This window comes from Elgaria multicarinata, chromosome 2 (assembly GCF_023053635.1).
Source record: "Elgaria multicarinata webbii isolate HBS135686 ecotype San Diego chromosome 2, rElgMul1.1.pri, whole genome shotgun sequence".
Lineage (NCBI taxonomy): Eukaryota > Metazoa > Chordata > Lepidosauria > Squamata > Anguidae > Elgaria > Elgaria multicarinata.
Genome location: NC_086172.1, coordinates 35,789,082 through 35,810,091, shown reverse-complemented (window position 1 = coordinate 35,810,091; position 21,010 = coordinate 35,789,082). Strand labels below are relative to the sequence as shown.

Genomic DNA, 21,010 nt, shown 5'->3' with positions numbered 1-21,010 from the left:
TCAAGAGTGCTAATGTGAAACATTCACAGTGAGCATGTTCTTCATATCTGTGGTGATGAAAAACACACCCAACAGGAATATGATCAGTGGGCAGCCGAGAAAAAAAATGTGATTTCAATTAACGCGCTGCCTCTGACAACTGGGATACTTTTAGATGGAATTCAATCAGTTCCTTTCTGCTCATGCAAAAGTGTTCAAAGGGCACTTTGATTTCAGATGTGTTTTGCAAGGTAAATAAATATTAGTGCTCTGCCAAATGTCTCCCATTTTTCATCATTCCCTTTTCATTTGATGGAAAAGAAAGGAAGACATCATGTAATCCCTCCCCGATGGGACTTTTTCAGATCAGAAAGTGCAGGAAGCATGGGAGGCTGCAGAGGAATGGAACCCATGGAGAGGGGGGACGACACACCAAATACGCAAATACAGTACAGCTGTTTTAAGAATATCATATTGGATATCTCATGGAATCACTGCCCTTGTCATATAATTGACAACTTCACATGACTTGCCTCGAAAGATCTCCTTCACCTTGGAAGCATTGGAGAACACTCTCTAGAGTACTCTTCCCCAACCTGAAATGTCCTCCGGGTATTTTGGACAATAGCCCCCAACATTCATGATCATTTGCCATGCTGGTTGGGGCTGATAGAACTTAAAGTCCAAAACGTCAGGAGGGTGAACTCCAAAATACCAGATTGGGGAAGGTGGCTCTAGAGGATAGTGGTTGAGTCTGTGGGGAATCTCATTAGGAATTTCACATATTTCATGTACTGGTGGTTGGGGGTCTGTATTTGGGTTGGTTAAGAGAATATCCAATGAGGTCTTACATGCGTGGCTGGGTTTCTGCCTGAAAAGCTGCAAACTGTGGAGACGTGTGTAAGTTTCTGTGCAAGAAATAGCTCTGAGAAAAATAAAACCCACATATCAGGGTCATATTGGTGTGTCCACTAGTTTCTCACCTGAGAGGCCTTCGGGATTCTATCCAACATGTAGCAGTCAATGAACTTAAAATTCAAGTTGAACTTGTTTTCCAAAGAATAATACAGAACTTCTTTAGGAGAAAATGTATTCTTCATGGCAAGAGAGGTAGAATGTTAGGACTCTTGGGCAATGAACTAAAATATGCTTCTTGAAGTGTGTTCATGCATCCCTCTTGTGGTTCCAAAAATATATATATCCAGCAGATACCGGCAAGTCTCTGTACAATTATTTAAGGCCTGCCCAATTGGGAGGTATCTTTTCAGTGACTTGATCTTTAAGTACTTATGGCATATAACTTCATAACACATCAAGTAAGGCTACTAGTGAAACTCCCTAAAGCTATAAAAGGACAGAAGAAAGATGGTAAATTTCCATGAAAAGGCTTAATGGACTGGAAAGACATTATAAAATGGAAACCAGGGTGTGGGAGTTGAGTAGAGAGAAACATCAGTAAAGAAAAAAAATGAGCCTTTTCCTTGGATTTCATCCAGCATCTGTTTGAATACATATAATTTTATATTCTAAAGTGCTTTGTTTATAAAAGTTATTTACTTTCATTTGAGATACATTTTTGGAACACCTCAAGAGGACGACTGAGTAGGATGCATTTTCTGCAGCTGTTGATTTTATTTTATTTTAAAAAAAAAAGAAAAGAAAAAGACGTTTGAAAAAAGAGTAAGAAATCAGTTCATCCATTGTAATGAAACTCAGGGGTAATGAAAAATAAATGACTTAAGTATACATAATGATATTTGACAAGTTCTTTCATGATTGCCATTTTTATCTCAGTTGCAGAAAATACTAATTAAAGTGAAAAACACAAAATAGAAGGGCAAGAGAAAATGTAATTGCTTTTAAAAAGCATAAGTCAGGGGAGGACATATATATTTGCAAGGCGGAAAATAACCCAAATGCCCTTGAAGTCCCATTTATTTGAGTGTGACAGTTATATTTTTTATGCAAAACTCTGCCATTCAGATCCATGGTACCTCAAAATGCTTAACTTTGGCTGGATGGATCAGGACCATTATGCTTTGAATGGACAGTGTTGATTTAATCTGTGAACATTTTTTCAAATGCAAATTTGCCTCTCTTCTTGTTTGATCATTAGGACTAGGCAGTGAATTCAACGTATTAGAACTAAAAGCAAACTTGTGAAAGTCCAGTATTCTCTTGCATTGCTCCTGATAGGGCTGGATCCATTCACAAACTGAGAGTGCGCCAGCTGTGATTTTGCAGGGGCTTTTGAGCAGTGAAGGCTGGTGGCTCTGATATCAGTGGGGCTATGAATAGGCTCTGGGTTTCACTCAGAAACAGTCAGAACTCTGAAGGAGCTATCCCAGGTGCTGAACCATATCCCCAAAATGGCTTCAGTGCATTGGATAACTCCTTTAGAGCTCTGATTGGTTCTGTTTGAAACCAAAAACAAGTGCACATCCCCACTGACATCGGAGCCACCAACCTCCACTGCTTCTGGGACACACTGTTCTCTTTTGGGAAGGACTGACATTCAGTGGCAAAGCACCTGTGTTGCATGCTGAAAGTCCCAGGTTCAATTCCCCACATCCCTTGGTTGGCCTGGAAATGGATCCTCTTGAAAGCCTGGAGAGCTGTTGCCAAGGAGTGTCGATGAGCTCAAAGTTTGCTGATTTGCTCCTATATTTCCTATGGGAGGGGGGGGGAATTCGACCACTACTATGTGGCCATTGCCTAAATCAGATGGTGGAGTGTCTCCATCTCTAGGATTTGTAAGATGGAAAGAGAAGAGAATTCAACCTCCTCTTTTAGTGCCACATTTGGTACTCAGGGCAAGATTAATAGTTGAGAGCAACCGGGTAGCTGTCATACATCCCACATTTACACCCTCCATCTGTTCGCATTTGCAGCCTCCAAACAGAAGAGAAGCCCTTGAGATGCTAATGACAGCAGTTCAAGGCAGGCTGTGTATGTCTATTAAGGGCTGAATGCTGGAGTGTTCTGAGCTGATAAATGGCCCTGATTGGCCTTGATAGATATCCCACATTGACTTGATTGGAGCCAAGAGACAGCCTCTGATTGGCCTTTGTTATGATCTCAGTAACAATCTTGTTCTAACCCTGTGGAACTCCCATTGAGATCTTAAGAAAAGGTTAGTGTGTTTATTTAAGGGGTGGAGCCTGTTTTCTCGATAGGGGAAGGTAGAGTCTATGGCCGTTTCTACAACTGCCTTTTTTCCCAAGGACCGTCCCGGGATCATCCCTGTGCATGCAAATGACACACAGGGGATCCTGGGAGCAGGCAGGGATGATCCCTCCATTTTCCTGGGATAACCCTTAGGTGTAGAAAGGGGCTATGGCAGTCATTTCTGAACTTCCTGTCTGCAGGGAACTTTTCCACATCAACCTATCTGCCACGGAACTCCTGGCTGTTACACAGGATCCCAGAAAGTGTTCACAGGCATACACTGAGATCACATCAGGTGCTTCCCATGCTGATTGGGCTGTTTAGGGTGACCATATGAAAAGGAGGACAGGGCTCCTGTAACTTTAAGAGTTGTAGAGAAAGGCAATTTCAGCAGGAGTCATTTGTATGCATGCAGCACCTGGTGAAATTCCCTCTTCATCACAACAGTTAAAGCTGCAGGAGCCCTGCCCTCTTTTGTATCTGGTCACTCTAGTATAGGGCCTGCAACTTTTACAAAACAGTAAAAAAACATTTCAAATATATTAATCGCATACTCCTTCTCTGAATGTGGGTCCTTATGCCAAACCACTGTCATCCATAAACAGGTCAGAGGTATTAGCAGGGCTGGGGGAACCCCAAGTGTTGTTGAAGTATCCCTCACAAAAAGGGGAGGGAACCCTAATGGGGGAAAAGAAATAAAAAAATTATTAAGACTGAGCATGCTCAGTGGGCATAGAATGCTAGCTGACTGACAGCTGAGGTAGAATAGAAGGGAAGTGAAATGAAACAGAATATCTAGGAAAGGGGCATGGCTGACTAGCTGGCTAAAACCCTGAGAAGGAGCACTCCACATGGCAACATTTTGTTGTAGGTCTTACTTTGTATGTTCTAAAGCTCACACAACCTGGGGCTACACAGTACCTGTGGTTTGGGGAAGTGTATCTGTTATTACTGATGTTTTATTTATTTATTATTTTTATTTATTGCATTTTTATACCGCTCAATAGCTGAAGCTTCCTGGGCAGTTTACATTGTTGTCATTGAGAATCACATTACTACATTTCTGTAGGGTGACCATATGAAAAGGACAGGGCTCCTGTATCTTTAACAGTTGTATTGAAAAGGGAATTTCGGCAGATGTCATTTGTATATATGAAGAACCTGGTAAATTCCCTCTTCATCACAACAGTTAAACCTGCCCTCTTTTAAATCTGGTCACTCTAGTATAGATCCTGCAGCTTTAACTGTGGTGATGAAGAGGAAATTTCACCAGGTTCCCCATATATACAAATGACACCTGCTGAAATTCCCTTTTCAATGCAACTGTTAAAGATATAGGAGCCCAGTCCTCCTTTTCATATGGTAAGCCTACATTTCTGGGGAGTCCCAATATTACCCAGAAACACAGCTTGAAAACCATTGCTTTTTAATGGCAATTGGCTATGTCTCTCTGCCACTTCCCAAAACAAAGCACATCAAGTGGGCTGTCTCCTCAGGTTAACTCTATCTTACTCAGAAGATACTGTTCTCCTGTTTTAAGTATTGGCAGGAAGAGCAAGGGTAGCATATAGTAACACAGAACACCTGAGTGCCCAACCCAATTCTTCTCTAAATTGAGTCAGCTTAATAAATGTTAATAGTGTATTTCACAGTGCCCTGGTCACACTCTGTGAGTTGATAAGAGCAAAAAGGATCTGTGAGAGCTCTCTAATCTCCTCTGGTATTTGCGTTTGTGAGCCCATATGAAATAATATTATCCCTTTGATTTAGTTCCTCAGTTTTGAAGTACCAGAAGGGCACCATAAATAATAAATAATAACTACATCTCCATGCCTAACAGCTTGCCTAACATTTAAAAACTTAATCAATCGATGTTTTTTTCTCTGAGGCTTTTTTTTTAAGAGAAGGTAATTGTGCAGTTGCAAATACTTTAGTTTATTTAGAACACACAGAAGACTGGAGACAAGCAGCTATTCCATCACTAACTTGGCAGGATTTAGCTGAGTCTTAACATTAATGGACTGATTTATCCATCGTTTTCCTGTTCAAGCCTTCCACAAAAAGTAATGCCTGTATATGTGGAATGTCCATCTTTAGCGTGACCATATGAAAAGGAGGACAGGGCTCCTGTATCTTTAACAGTTACATAGAAAAGGGAATTTCAGCAGATGTCATTTGTATATATGGAGAACCTGGTGAAATTCCCTCTTCATCACCACAGTTAAAGTGCAGGAGCTATACTAGAGTGACCAGATTTAAAAGAGGGTAAGGCTCCTGCAGCTTTAACTGTGGTGATGAAGAGGGAATTTCACCAGGTTCTCCAGATATACAAATGACACCTGCTGAAATTCCCTTTTCAGTACAACTATTAAAGATACAGGAGCCCTGTCCTCCGGTCACCCTAGGAATGTCCATCTTTACCAGATGCACATTTATGGCCTATGCCAGCTTCACTTAACCTGGTAAACTCCCAGCGTTCCTGACCATTGGCCATGCTAGCAAGGGCTGGTGGGAATTGATGTCCAAAGCATCTGGAGAACAGCAGGGTGCTTTACCAGCAAAATGGGGCCACTGGTGGAAAGGATTTCCCCTTCCCCTGTTGTATTTCCAAGCCCTCCCGCCGAAGTGCAAGACAATAAAGATGTCAACAAATAAACATCTCTTTGCACCTCAAGAGCGTTTAAACCCTAGGAACTTTCCTCTAGGCTAACATTGGCTAAACTAAGCGAAACAATTATCCTTTCAACAAAAGGGAAAGCCTTTTCCCTGAGCCCCTTTAACTTGTATTGTTCTGAAGAAGCCTTTGGAGAGAAGCTAGCCTCTCACCTTCTTTTACCTCTGCCAATTTGAGTCTGCAGTGGACTCTAGGATCAGCACATTCTGAAGTCTCTTCCCCCTCTGAAGATTGTTGATTTCCCACAGATTGAGAGTTGTTAATGTTTTCACTGATAAGATCTGGTGAAGGTCCATCCCCAGCTGGTGAAGAGCCTGGGAGAATCACCTCCTCAACTTCCCGTGTAGACTGGCCCTGTCTTCTGCTTCAGAATCTGGGCTCATCTACACCAAGCAGGATATTGCGCTATGAAAGCAGTATATAAAAGGCAGGAGCCACACTACTGCTTTATAGTGGTATTGAAGTGCACTGACAACTGTTGGGGCCCATTAACATATACCATATCGCTTTCATACCTCTTTCATAGTGCTATATCCTGCTTGGTGTAGATGTGTCATGGGCCCCAACAGTTGTCAGTGCACTTCATACCACTATAAAGCATTAATGTGGCTCTTTCCTTTTATATTCCGGCTGGACATCAGGAAAAACTTCCTGACTGTTAGAACAGTACGACAATAGGACCAATTACCTAGGGAGGTTGTGGGCTCTCCCACACTAGAGGCATTCAAGAGGCAGCTGGACAACCATCTCTCAGGGATGCTTTAGGGTGGATTCCTGCATTGAGCAGGGGGTTGGACTCGATGGCCTAATAGGCCCCTTCCAACTCCACTATTCTATGATTCTATATACCACTTTCATAGTGGAATATCCTGCTGGTGTAGATGAGCCCTCTGATTCCAGTTGATAGCCTGGTCCTGACACCCCATCCAGTCCTCTGTGTGCCCCCCAAATCTACTCTGGAGAGTTGGGAGTCCCTCCAAAGCAGATTTTGGGGGGGACATAGGGGTGCAAGGGAGAGGGTTCAACAACAACCCAGCCTCAACTCATACTCTGGGTTGTCATTGTGTGCAAATCAGGTAAGAGTCTTATGATGATAAAGAGGAGAAGGGTTGACAGACATTCAAATTGAGCTCTGCCTGATGATGTTTTTTTTTCCCCAGGTTTAGTGCCCTCAAGACTATTAGGAACATAAATATTTTTTTCTTTTGGCATCGTCAAATGCAACCCCAACACAATGCATATGCATTGGCAATATTTGTGATGCTTGAAATAAATAATTATCCAATTGTGGCCATAGTTGTCTTTCAACATATTTATTTTCCCTCATATTCAAGCAGTAATTGTTTATTATTGTTCATTGAAAACAGCCCTGTAGCCAGATTAGCTGACTGCTTTAATCTCCATATGGGTTTTGCAGAAATGTATTTATTCACTGAATGTTTTGACCTCTGATGTGTGTGTGTGTGTGCGTGTGTGTGCATGGTGTACCCGCCCCCTCCCACCCTAGATATTAACATTAGCACAGCCTTAAGCAAGATAAATATTCATTCTATTTATTTGCTTTTCTATGAGATTAAAAACATGTTTTCTTAGCCTTGTGTCTTCCGAAAGCCCTCAAGGTAGCTGTCAATTGGAGTGCAAATTGGAGTGTGCAAAAATGTTGTGCTTCTTTGCTGATAAAGCAAATATGTGCGGGCTTTTAGTTATGGCAGTGTAAATGTTGACAAATTTGATTAAATTACAGAGTACACAAAATCAAAATCAAAACCTTCCAATTTAGAGTGTCACAATAACAACCAAGAACTCTCGCCTTCTCTCCACAGGATTATGCTGAAAAGGAGAATACGATAGCCAAGGCTCTGGAAGACCTTAAAGCAAACTTCTACTGTGAACTTTGTGACAAACAATATTACAAGCATCAAGAGTTTGACAATCACATCAACTCCTACGACCACGCACATAAACAGGTAAGGGTTGCACATGACTATTTTCAAGGCTGCTGATGGGATGCAGGCAGCAAAGTTCTCTTTAGAGGAGGATTGCCCACGGCTTCGTGTCTGTGACTTAAATTAGAGGAAGAGCTGTGATTTTAACATTTCAGGGCAAAAATCAAAACATATGAACATCTATCTATCTAATCTATCTATATCTCAATGATTAAACATCTGCGTTTTTACTGATTATTGGTTGAGTAATTTTACATAAATCTGCCCTGCAATTATGATCTATATCAGAGGTCCTTCTTTGATGTCGCTACCTAACTGTGAGATTCATCAGATGAGCGATTTATCACATGCTTGCTACTGCCCACTTATGGATGCGTATGCTCTCTTTAGGCAACGTCTTTCTTCTCCCCTGTACCTCCCGCTCCTTCCACTCATTTTTCCATCGCAAAATAGGCCCCTTTTAATCCGAATTTTTTTTTTATAAAAAAAAAGGACCACACAGAATGCACCACGATCTCCTGCTGTGTGCAGGAAAAGTGGCATGATACAAACAGCCCCTGAATGGGCCACATGTTCTTTACTTCCTCTTTCCTGTCCGGGAATAAAGAGAAAGTATTGAGGGACAAAAGCGACGGTGGAGAAGTGATGGTAATGAAACACAATTCCCCACCCCCCCGGTGTGATGATGCTCTATGGTGGCACCTAACCCTGATAGGTGAGTGACTACCTAACCATGAGTTTCTGGAGCCTACATTTCTATCTTTGAGGCACTAGGCAAGTCTAATGTATTCACTTGGGCTTTTAGTGTCATCTAATTTGCCATTTAGGATATTTGTTCCCCTTTTGGGGTGTGTTGTATTATTGGATTGGTCTTATTTTAATGATATTATGTTGGCTCTTGTTTCTTTTTTGTTTGTTTATAATGTTTTATTGTTTCAGGTTGCAGTCCTATACTCAATTACAATGGAATAAATCCCATTGAACTAAGTGGGACTTATTTACGTGTAGACATACATAGCATTACACTGTTGTCCTATTTTTATTTTGAAATGTGCGTTACAAGGTGGTATGCAAATCTTAAAATATAATATAATAAATAAATTACATTTAGATATATTTCGCTAATATGAAACTTTTAGCTACTAAAGGATTTGTCAGAACTTACAATTTAATAAATCATTGTTCCATCTTTAATAAATTATTCCCGATTCCTTATGCCCCAGAACCAAAATAGCTTCAAAAGATTATCAAGTGTGTCCTGAATGTTAAGCCCCACCAATTAAAATTTGCTTTCATTGATTAATATTGGGCTCCCAACCATTTAATCAACTAAAGCAGTGATGGATTAATCTACTGATTAAAGCATGAAGACATGAAGTATGAGTGATTGCATCCTCACTGCTCCCTTGATTTGATTTCTTATCCATAGCACCCTGAGTAACATCTTGAGTTTGCCCTGCTTTTACATACTTGCCTGGCATGACAGCTGCTGATGGTCTCCAAATGGTAGAGTATAAGGCTGCAATCCTAAACACACTTGCTTGGGAGAAAAACCCGCTGAATTCAGTAGGACTGTTTCGGCGTAGGATTGCACTGAGATGGAAAATAGTTCAGGTATTCTCTTTAGAGGAGTCTACTTTGCTCGTATGCCAATTACACAGTGACATAACTCTTAACAAGGCACAAAAGCAGGTTATTACTCTTCAGCTAATACATATATCAAAAATGTTTCCAAATGAAATCAGGCTACAATCTTAAACACAGAGCTATCCCATGTCTCAAGTATATCCTATTAAATTCATTGGGGTGTACTTCCACTAAACGTGCCTGGGATTGCAGCCTTACTTGGAAGGAATTCCCATTATACTTGGTGGGAATTACTTCACCGAATAAGCACATTTAAATGAATAAAAAAGCAACAACAACAACGTCAGCGAGAATAAGGTTTGAAACATTGTCCTCTTGTGGGGTCAACCATGTGCTGAGCCAAACATTTACTGTAATGATCTTTCAATTCAAAAGGGACCTCTGAAATTAGGAAGCAGTGTTGTTGGGTTGTGAAAGTTCTCAAAAGTTTCAGGGAGGTCCACTTATCCTTTGGTGGCATCTGTCAATCTTGCTTTTCTTTCTTTTTTTCACTTTAGAAAGGGCAGCCTCCATTGGCAGCTGTCATTTTCTGTCCCAGAATGCCCTGGGGACACTGTTCTGAGGGGCATTTTTGGAAAAGTAGCAGTTGCCAGTAGGAAACACCACCTCTGCCAGCATTCCACCATACCATTGTTCTAGCACATTCTTGGATGGGCGGGGAGGGGCATGAGGGGAGGAGAAACGACATCTGTAAGGAGGTGGCTGAGCAAAAATGCACTTTAAGTACTCCTGCATGAAACTTTTGGGAGCTTTGGCACATATGCCCCTGCAAAAACAAAATCACCAAAATGCTTCCCCTCCTGCCACTAATTGCTATCTGCTAATGGTATTAATGGACATATTGAGCTTTCTTAATACAGTTTTTATGTTCCAGTAAAACCTTCCTGCGAGCTAACATTTTTGCTGTGTGTGTTTTTATTTTACTCTCCCCATTCCCCCCTCCCCAGAGCATTCCACAGGGCAAAATGCTTCTTTCTCTAACTCATACTGTTAGCAGAAGTAAATACTAATATGTTAGCATCTTACAAATTGGCCTCCCAGCCTTTAAGTGGTTTATGGTTATGACTCACATAGAGGCATGGAAAATTGAACATCTTGTGGGAGGCAGGCAAACAGGATATTGGAGGGAGGAGAAATGACTATACTTTATTTTACCTGCTGACAACCTGTATAAATATTTGACAAAATAGAATAAATAGCCAGAAATTCATAGGCCTGTGAACAGAAGGAGAGCATGTGTGTAAGTACTGTTAACTCTTGCAGAAGTGCCAGTGGGATATTTCTTGCAGTGCAGCACTGTAATGTATCTTAGGTTGCTTTACAGTATAAGAAACATGGGCTTGGTTCAGACAACACGCTAAACCATGCTGCTTAACCACAAAATGGTATGCATTCCCTTAACCATTTCGTGGTTAAGCAGCATGGTTTAGTGTGTTGTCTGAACCAGGCCATAATAGTTTAGGAAGAGAACGGCTGCAGCATATAAACTAGTGTGCCATGCAAATTGGGTCTTGAGTGATAGCTTTAGCAAAGAGAAGAATTTCTTTGGAAGTAAGATCACAAGCTACACAGTTACACCTGTACAGTATGTTTCTAGACATACAGGTGTAGCTGTAAATTGAAAGGATGTTACAGTTTTCAGAATGGCAACAAAGTTCAGCAGTTAACTGGAAACTGCTAGCCAACAGACAAGTGCTTGTAGCCTAAGGGAGAAGCTTGAAGATATTATCTTTTGGCTTAAAATTGGTGATCAGGGTAAAAAGGGGCTTAAAAGGCAAAGTTATGGAAAGGGTTACAGAAGTTTCCCAAAAAGCCATACATGGCAATTGGGCCATGTTCAGCTTGACGAGTCACAAATTGTGCCGACCTTACTTACTTCATAGTGACTTTTCTTAATAATAATATTTTGATTGCGTTTTCTCCCCCACCTGCTGATATTAAACTACCAGAAAGACAGGCAGGCAATATTTTATTCTACTTAAGTCACTTAAAATACTAGGTGTTCAGCACCTTCGTGAAAGTAGGGCACTTCTGTAGCTCCTTTAACATAATGTCTGTGTCATGAGAATCTGCTAATGTGAGAGTTTTGGCTGTCCCCCTGCCCCACTAGGTTTTTTGCCAAGTCTCAAAGGGACAAGTGGTTTATCTTCCTCCCTTCCTTTCCCCTTCATGTTTTCCTCTCAGTGTTCTGGTAAGACTTGAGCTAACCTGTTATTGAATAGGGATGTGTGAGAAATTGGTTGTGTCTGCATTTTAATGCAGGTTTGCGCAATTCACACCTCCTGTTGACCCGGATGTAATTTAGGGCCAGAAATCCAGGATGCACACCTTTGCAAAATGCAGGATGAAAACTGCATACATTTCTAAAATGCACACATTACACGCTTTAGTCAATGGACAGATAGACACAAAAATGTGTATCTTTCAAAAATTCTGGCAAAAATGTGTACATTTTTTTTAAAAAAAAGGCAAACAAAAATACATGGAAAAAACATTTGGGGCAAAAAGGGAAAAGCTCTCATGGAACTAGAATGGAATGAGCTTGATGGTGTAAAAATGAGAATCTTTTCGAAACTGAGCCTGACAGATTCACTCATTCCTCTTATTGCATGAGTCTCCACTACCAATCAATGAGTCTGAGATTTCTTCATTAACTTTTTGCCCCCCCCTTTTTTTGGGGGGTGGGGGTGTTGGTCCCTGGCAAAGTCCTTTTTATTTTTCCTGGTTCTTGCTTCACATTCATTTTATCTGGGCTAGGTATTTGTGCTGTGTCTACTATATGTTGAGTTGAGTTACTCCATTAACTTGAGTTACTGTATGTTTGATTCATTTTTATCTTGTAAGCCTCCCTTAGAACATAGTTATAAGGTGGCATGTAAAGAGTTTTAATTAATACAAATAAAATAAATCTGGACTAATTTGAAAGGAAGAGACTCCTTTCCTCTGTACCTTTTTGGAGATAGGTTTACGAATATGACATTTCTGGATTTTTCCGCTACCAGCTTCCCCTGGTTATCCTGACCTTAGTCTTTATCAGTTAATTGGAGCCATTCTGCTATCACTCACTCCTCATAGATATCATCTCATTGTTCCAGGTAATTAGCTGCAACAATTAGTTAGAAAGGGGGTGGTTTCCAGGAGATGACGCTTTTTACTTTCCTTTTGTTGAAAATGTTTAAAGCCAAGATGCAGACCTCTCTAAGCAGACTGATAATGTCTAGCTAACACCTGAGATCGTCAATGTGGAACACTTAGGAAAAGTACTAAGTATTATTATTAGATCAGTTAACAAAGCAGAATACCTGTTCCTTTTTTGTCTTCGTACTCAGTCAGGCAGCTAATGCAACACCAATTGGCACCTTCTCAGCATGTAGCTTGCTGTCATTCTCTGAAACTTAGCCCTGTTTCTCTTGCTGCATGAGACCACAGCAGTGAAAAAGCTTTTTCCCAAGGAAGAAGCCAAATAAGCCATGACCTCATATTATGAAGGGACTCTAAATATGTTGGAGATAACTAAGTTGTAAGATAACTGGATGAAATTTCCTTGGCTTAAATATGTTAGAAAGTCTGCTGTGACTTACAGCAGAGTTGCCTTATATAAAGAAGGCATGGCAATGCAGCATTTAGTATTGGAAGCAATGAGCACAAACTAGAGCCAGTTTAAAAGAAGTTAAAATCAACTTATTTTGTTAGTCTTTTTATACACATCTTCAGAGAAGGCTGTCTAACACTGTTTAACTACACCCACTCCCTAACTCTTTTCATTACCCTTCCTATTATAATGTTAATACACTTCTTTTCTCTTTATTTTTCTCTTTATTTTTATTGTATGGAGCCTCTGAATCTTGATATAGCTTAGGGTCTCAACATGTCTTAATCTGGCCCTGTTTCTACCTAACCATGGGGTTAGTAATGGGGTTAATGCCTTTGTTGACACAGTGGCAAGAATAATTTCCATTGCATTCAACATCATACATTGTTTTTCCTGTCTTATCGTTCTCCACTCACCTTTACTTCATGGTTAACAAGCTCTTATGGAAGGCTCCCCAACCTTTTTGGGTTGGTGGGCACATTTGAAATTTTGAGAGAGATTCATGGGCACCCTCACAAAATTATTGGTGTTTTATTCTGGTTGTATTTTTATATTGTGGTTTTAAGATTTCATATTTTATTTATTTAAAACATTTATATCCCGCCCTATATCAATAAGATCTCAGGGTGGCATACAGATAAAAGCATACAGGGTAAAACAGTAAATATACACAGCTAAAAACAAATTAAACCATAAACAAAGTTAAAACAATATAAAATTTTAAAACAGTAAAACTTATGCTGTACCGTACAGTTTTGATTTTTGTGAACCGCCCAGAGAGCTTCGGCTATTGGGCAGTATAGAAATGAATGAATGAATGAATGAATGAATGAATAAAATTGCTGTCATTGGGGCCCTTGCTTGTTCATAAAATGGCTGCCTTAGAGAACATGGGTGTTCACAAAACCCTCATTTCCTGGTGAGAGTAAAAGCAAAGTAACTTGCCCATGAACCTAAGTACAAGGCAGAGATTGGGTCTGAGCTCCAATACCACCCTGTTGAACCCAAATAAAGATGGTGCTAGAGGACATCACCTGGCTTTGTAGCATGGCTGGTAATTAAAAAAAAATGTTAAGAATTAAACTAAATTCGTGGGAGGTGTGCCTGGTGGGTGCAAAGAGAGGTGTCTGTGGGTACTTTGTTGCTCAAGGGTATCATCTTGGAGGCCGTAGTCTTATGGGACTCCTTTAGAAATTAAATTGTGGGTTGGATCCAGATATAGGTACATGCAGCTGGGCAGGCTCATGAGCTTGTCTCTGTCTTCTCCCCACAGTACCTACTCCAGCCTCCCCACTGAAAATTCTACACAGAGGGTTGGGGGGGGCACTTCTGAATTGGCTAAACTCTGGTGCAGGGGCCTGAGGGGGAAGGGCTAACACGCATACACACACTCATACACACACACACACCAAAATGGGCAAAGGTGTCTTCCTCACATGTTAATCAAAAGCAGTCTTGCTTCAAAGATATTTTAAAGTCCTGTGGGCAAATGTGTGCCTGTGTTTGATTAAGGGGATTCTTTTTCTCCCACACCACAGCTCGTCCCATTCAGAAGCTCCTCCACCCCTGTATGTAGCATTTTGGGGGAGCAGAAGGGGTGCTTTTGGAAGGAGGGAGGTTAGGGAAGTCTGCTTCAACCATGCCAGTTGCATGCGCCACAGTCTGGATCCAACCCATTGTCTTTGGAAATGGCTTGTTTTAATTCGTAGCTCCTGCCTGCCCAAGTCATTTTAAAAGGAAGCTTGTTCTACGGCCTAGACAGCAATTTTCATTGCCCTTCCAAGCTCATTCAAGCACGCCATATGTAAGTAATTGGCACTATTTCTGATGGACAGGCTTACAGAACTTTATAGCCAGCCAACCCACTTGCTAACTAACCAGGAGGACAATTTGGCAATCTCATTGAAGCTAGCCAGTCTAACAGGGGGAAAGATTCAGTTACATATACCCTTTATATAATGTCCAACTCCATTTTTAAAGTTAAGCGATTCACTTCCCTCTGTGACGGTTCCATAGAGCGTTTTCCAGAACTTTCATTGGAAACTTTCTTCTGGTCAAAGGAAGATTTACAGTGATTAGTTCTTGTAATGAAGTCTTTATGTTAAAACCATCTATCCCTTTTTGGCATTAAGGCCTCTGACGTATTTATCTAGTGCAATCATATGCTCTGTTGGGATGATTTACAATAGATGCTAAAGCACACTCTTATCTGGAATGTGTCGCTTCTTGAATGCCTTTAATGTGGCATAGAAAGCTGAAGAGAGCCGTTTCAAATTGGATCTACGTCCTGTTCCAGGGGGATGTTTTGTTTGATTTACATGTGCTATAAATTCCAGTTCTACTTCTTGAACTTTCAGGCAAAACTTCAATTTCGACTCTTCTCCTCAGTAACCCCTGAATACTCTGCAGATTCAGAACTGGAGCTGTGCACAAATCACCTCTCGAAGCTCTCCGCCCTATTTGTGGGCAGAAAAATTTGGGGGATCATTTCACCAAATATCTCCAGGGGGAGATATATTCCAATAGTTCCTCAAAGATGGAACTCTAAAGGAGCAACAAGGGAGAGGGCCTTTTCAGTGGTGGCCCCCCAATTATGGAATGATCTCCCCGATGAGGCTCGCCTGGCGCCAATATTGTTATCTTTTTGGTGCCAGGTTAAGACTTTTCTCTTTTCCCAGGCATTTAACAGCATTTAACAACATGAGCTGAGTTTGTTTTTTAACAGATCCCAGAAATGACGTGCTGGGCTTGACGAATCCAAGGCTGGAGTTAAAATCGAAGGAAGAAACATTAACAATTTCAGATATGCAGATGACACCACATTGATGGCTGAAAGCGAGGAGGAGCTGAGGAGCCTTATGACAAAGGTGAAAGAAGAAAGTGCAAAAGCTGGGTTGCAGTTAAACCTCAAAAAAACCAAGATTATGGCAACCAGCTTGATTGATAACTGGCAAATAGAGGGAGAAAACGTGGAGGCAGTGACAGACTTTGTATTTCTGGGCGCAAAGATTACTGCAGACGCTGACTGCAGCCAGGAAATCAGAAGACGTTTACTTCTTGGGAGGAGAGCAATGACAAATCTTGATAAAATAGTTAAGAGCAGAGACACCACACTGACAACAAAGGTCCGCATAGTTAAAGCAATGGTATTCCCCGTAGTAACCTATGGCTGCGAGAGCTGGACCATAAGGAAGGCTGAGTGAAGGAAGATAGATGCTTTTGAACTGTGGTGTTGGAGGAAAATTCTGAGAGTGCCTTGGACTGCAAGAAGATCAAACCAGTCCATACTCCAGGAAATAAAGCCAGACTGCTCACTTGAGGGAATGGTATTAAAGGCAAAACTGAAGTACTTTGGCCACATAATGAGAAGCCAGGATACCCTGGAGAAGAGGCTGATGCTAGGGAAAGTGGAAGGCAAAAGGAAGAGGGGCCGACCAAGGGCAAGATGGATGGATGATATTCTGGAGGTGACAGACTTGACCTTGGGGGAGCTAGGGGTGGCAACGGCCGACAGAAAGCTCTGGCGTGGGCTGGTCCATGAAGTCACGAAGAGTCGGAAGCGACTGAACGAATAAACAAAAAAACCTGTTGTTTTTATGCTTTTTATGTTTTTAATCTTTGTATATTTGTTTTTAATGTTTACTGTTTAAAACTTTTGTAAACCGCCCAGAAAGCTTCGGCTATGGAGCAGTATATGGGCCATGCTACTAGCAGAAGATGTAGCAAGCTTCTTTCTTTCTTTCTTTCTTTTTTCCTAAGGGTTCTCCCCCCCCACTTTCAGCCGCCACTGCAAATGACAACAACAGCAACTGTGTTAGCAGCCTGGCCCCCATTTTGCATCCTCCACAACATCCCATACTTAGCTTCATCCTGGGACATGGTGTGGTGGAGGAAAGCCGACCCCAAAAAATAAAAATGAATGGTGAATAATTTTTGCATTTATTTTTATGTTTGCAAACTGGCCCTCTATTTCTAGGGGATTAAAATAAAGAATAATCCCACCCCCCCAAAAAAAATGGCTCTGATGAAGATCCTTATACCTTCTTAGAATTTATTTTGAATTTGTTTTGGTGGTGTTTTTGAGATACCTTATCACTGGACATGATTGATGCTTCTATGTGTATGTTTGTTTTCTTTCTCTCCTTCTATTACATCTCTCCTCATCACTCCAACACTCCATGTCCCAGAATGATGCTAGGTGTGGGACATTATGGAGGATGCAAAATGGGGTCCAGGCTGCTAGCCCAGTTGTTGCTGCCCTCTTGGTTTTCCACGCTTCCTGGTCTGAAAAGGCCCTATTGGGGAGGAGTTACCTCATGGCATCTTCTCCTGGGCTTTAATTGATGCACAGGAAGCTGGGGACTGCCAGAGAAATGATAATACAATGAAAGGTAGGTCACTCAAACACCTCAAACCTTATGCAAGCACAAGAATCCTGAACCCCGTCCATGGGAACTCCTCCACAATTTTCTTCTCCCTTGAATTTCTTCTTGAAAGCAATTTATTTTCAATCAAATTGAATGGGAATGGTTGAAAGAATGTGGAAGAAATTTTCAGCACAGCACTTAGTCAGAGCCCCTATGTATTGCAGAAATATATTCGACAATGTACACTCAGGTTCTTGTGGGACAGGGCTATCATTGCACTTTGTGAACTGAGCTTTGGCCCTAGTATATACCCAACAATTCTACATTGCAGGGGAAGATCCGTAGCGGAGGGCCAGCTCTCTTTCTGGGGAACTTTTGCAACCTTGCTGTGTTCTAGGATGCTCCACCTGAGTAATCTTCTGAGGAACTCCAGATTGAAAATTCCTGTGTTGCAGATGTCAAACGTTTACGTTGAAGACTCCCCCCCCCCCAGCCTTCCTCAGTCTGGGGCACTCTACAATTCCCACTATCCCCCACCCCCTGGACATCTAGTAGTAAAATAGATCTGGATCTGGTGGGCGCCACATTGGAGAAGGCTGCTCTAAGCCTTCCAAGGCACAATGAATGGCTTTAAGGATTTCTTGGGAATCTGATTTTTTTATTATTTTTTATTGTTTTTTTTAAAAGCCCATTTATAGCAGAATAGAGCAGAAAAATTCTGCAGAATTGTTATCAGAAGAAAGAGCATGATATGTTTCAAGACTGTGAATAGAGATAAAGTAAATGGTTTAACTAATCCTTTTTATATATTTATGTTTATTTATTACATTTTTATACCGCCCAATAGCGCCGAAGCCAGGTGAGGGACATGAGCCTGGTCATCATAGCCTCCATACTCTAATGCTCTAACTACTACACCAGTGGTGGGCAACGTGTGGCCCTCCACAGTGGAGACTGTTGGCCCTGATTAAGGTGGGGCTGTGATTCCATTTGGGGTTTCAGTCAGAACCAGCCAGAACTCTGAATAGCTCCTTTAGAGTTCCATCTGGCTCTGACTTAAACCCAGCATGGAATCAGAACCCCACCAAATTCAGAGCCACCAGCCTCCCTGGCCCTCCTGATATTGCTGCAGTGCAAATCTCAGCATCCCTCACCATTGGCTGTGTTGAACGGGAGATGCAATCTGGAGGGCCTCATTCCCCACAAAAAGCAGGGACTCTGGAACCCCTGTATGATGCAGAGGATTCTGGGGAGTTGTAAGAGACACACTCAGTTCACGCAGAATACTGGGCACTCCTGTTGTGCTTCTTGATCACAGAGCACCCTAGAACACACATCAAATCCTTTTGCAGTCCCTTGTTGCAGGACAAGATTTATGGTGATGGGCAAGCCATTATACAGTGAAATCTCTTTGCCATGACTGATCTTCTCGTTGAAGAATCTCTGATAGGTTTCCAGGATTCTTTTGAGCGCAGTCTGAATGTGTCTGCTATGAATATCCCCATGACAGGTTATGTGTGTATGTTTAACTATCCTGTTTAAATGCACTTCTGTTTGTTTTGAGATTTTAAAAACAAAACAGGAGTGTTGCTTATGGGTTTTAAAGCAGCATTGTGAATTACCACAATGCAGTGTATTAACCACTGCAATCATAATTATATAAGACGCAGCCATTTTCCAGCCTGTTTATTTTCTACATGAGGGGGAGGGACAGGGCTTTTGCAATAGGGACTCGGTGACTTTCCTTCCCACGGTGTTTTAAAAGTGCTGACATGACCATTCCCTTGAGTAAGGTGAGGTTGCCAAAACAACACGACAGCATTGGACCATGAAGGAGGTGGAAAACAGAAATCCCACAGCCACGCAACTCTGCTGATATCCCCGAATGTGACTGGAACGTTAACTCCGAAAGGAAATGCAGGCCGGTGGTGGCTGTGGCGGCAGCAACAGGCTTATTACTGAGAGGATGGGCTGAAGGATGCACTCGTGAAATTGGCTGCACTTCTGAACAGGAATTAATGAAATTAAAGGCTGAAGTATAGCTCTCGAGGGACATGGGAAAGCCTCCAATGCTCTTTAAGGCATAATATCCCCATGTGCGTATTGAAAGTATGTGACTTTATACATTAAAGAAGAAAAGGAAAAAAAGTATGTGACTTTATACATTAAAGAAGAATAGGAAAAATGTGGGGAGGGAGATCAAGGCAATGCTGAATCTCTGTTTCGTTGATTTGAAGCTCTTTATCGCTACCCACAGGGAGAAATGCCATTGGCCATTCAGTACTTTTGTCAGAGCATTTAGGATATCCCCTTTGTTATAGGTTTTTCCCTTGTTCCAAAACATTGCTACTTTCAGGCAAGGATAGGGTTAGCATCAGCCATGCCAGCAGCGGCAGCCTCCCTGCCTAAAAATGGTGCTGGGAATGCAATTTCATGAGGTGGTGTTATTCCTATGGAACATTCTGAGGCCTATCAGATGGGGGAGATCACAGTTCCCTACCATCGCTTCTCCACGCCCACTCCTGTCCCACAGTACTTCCTCTTTCTTCCCAGAGAAGAAAAAGTAAGTAAACAAAGACCACACGACCCATTCAGGGGCCGATTTTATTGTGCTGCTTTTCCTGCACACAGCAGGAAATGCTGGCACTATTTTGTCATGGGAAGAAAACAAGAAGGAGTGGGGGGCGTCATCTAAAGGATGTGTGAAACACCTTGAATGGGCAGTAGCAAGCGTGTGATAAAACGTTCTCCTCATGAACCCCTCTCTCTCAAATTTTAAAGGGAACAGCGGGAGGCTGCTGAGGAGAGCCAAGTTACTGCTTGAAGTGGTAGAAAAGCTTTGTTGATGTTGATTAAAGAGAGAGAGAGAGAGAGAACACCTTGGCCACTTGACCTTTAACGGTAACACCCCTGCATTTGAAAGTTCTCCATTTTATCCCCTCCTCCACACCCAGTCTTCAGGGGGTGTTTCTGCTCCCCCTCACTATTACAGAAAATTCCTGGGTCATGTACTTCAGTCCAGCACTACTTCGATCCGGCAGCTGGAATTGCTGCAGGAGGTGGGAAAGGGGCTGCATTGATTTTGCTTCACCTCCACAATTGAGGCTCTAGTGCACAGCAGGGACCCTGTGCTTTTGTGAAGAGACACTTATCAACCGTGACCCTGAATCAGAGATGGTGGATCAATATTTCAAAAATAAGGGGCTCTTGGAGCAGTAGTATCTGAAATACGAGACATCCATTATATTCTCTGGAAGTAGGACAAGTGGATATAAGGGACATCCATTATGCTGCATGTGACTGGTGTAAAGGATGCCCTGTTAAGGTATGGGCCCTGTGTTGCCTCACTGCCATTTTCAGCAATGGCTCTTGATGACAGTATATCTAAACCCAGGAGTAACAATGAGTAACAGTGATTTTATTTTTACAAACAGAACCACACAATTATTGATACAGATATAGTAGGGTGACCATATGAAAAGGAGGACAGGGCTCCTGTATCTTTAACAGTTGTATTGAGAAGGAAATTTCAGAGGTGTCATTTGTATTTATGGAGAACCTGGTGAAATTTCCTCTTCATCACAACAGTTAAAGCTGCAGGTTCCCTACCCTCTTTTAAATCTGGTCACTGTAGTAT

At 41.7% G+C, this 21,010-nt stretch overlaps 1 protein-coding gene across 2 annotated transcripts in view; it reads left to right on the top strand.

Annotated features, from left to right (window-relative positions):
- ZNF804A (zinc finger protein 804A) overlaps positions 1-21,010 on the top strand; it is a 247,718-nt gene that overhangs the window by 180,791 nt on the left and 45,917 nt on the right. For both annotated transcript variants that reach the window (XM_063118583.1, XM_063118584.1), the window contains exon 2: positions 7,645-7,788. In XM_063118583.1, coding sequence (XP_062974653.1) covers positions 7,645-7,788 — 144 coding nt within the window. The remainder of the gene's footprint in view (positions 1-7,644; positions 7,789-21,010) is intronic.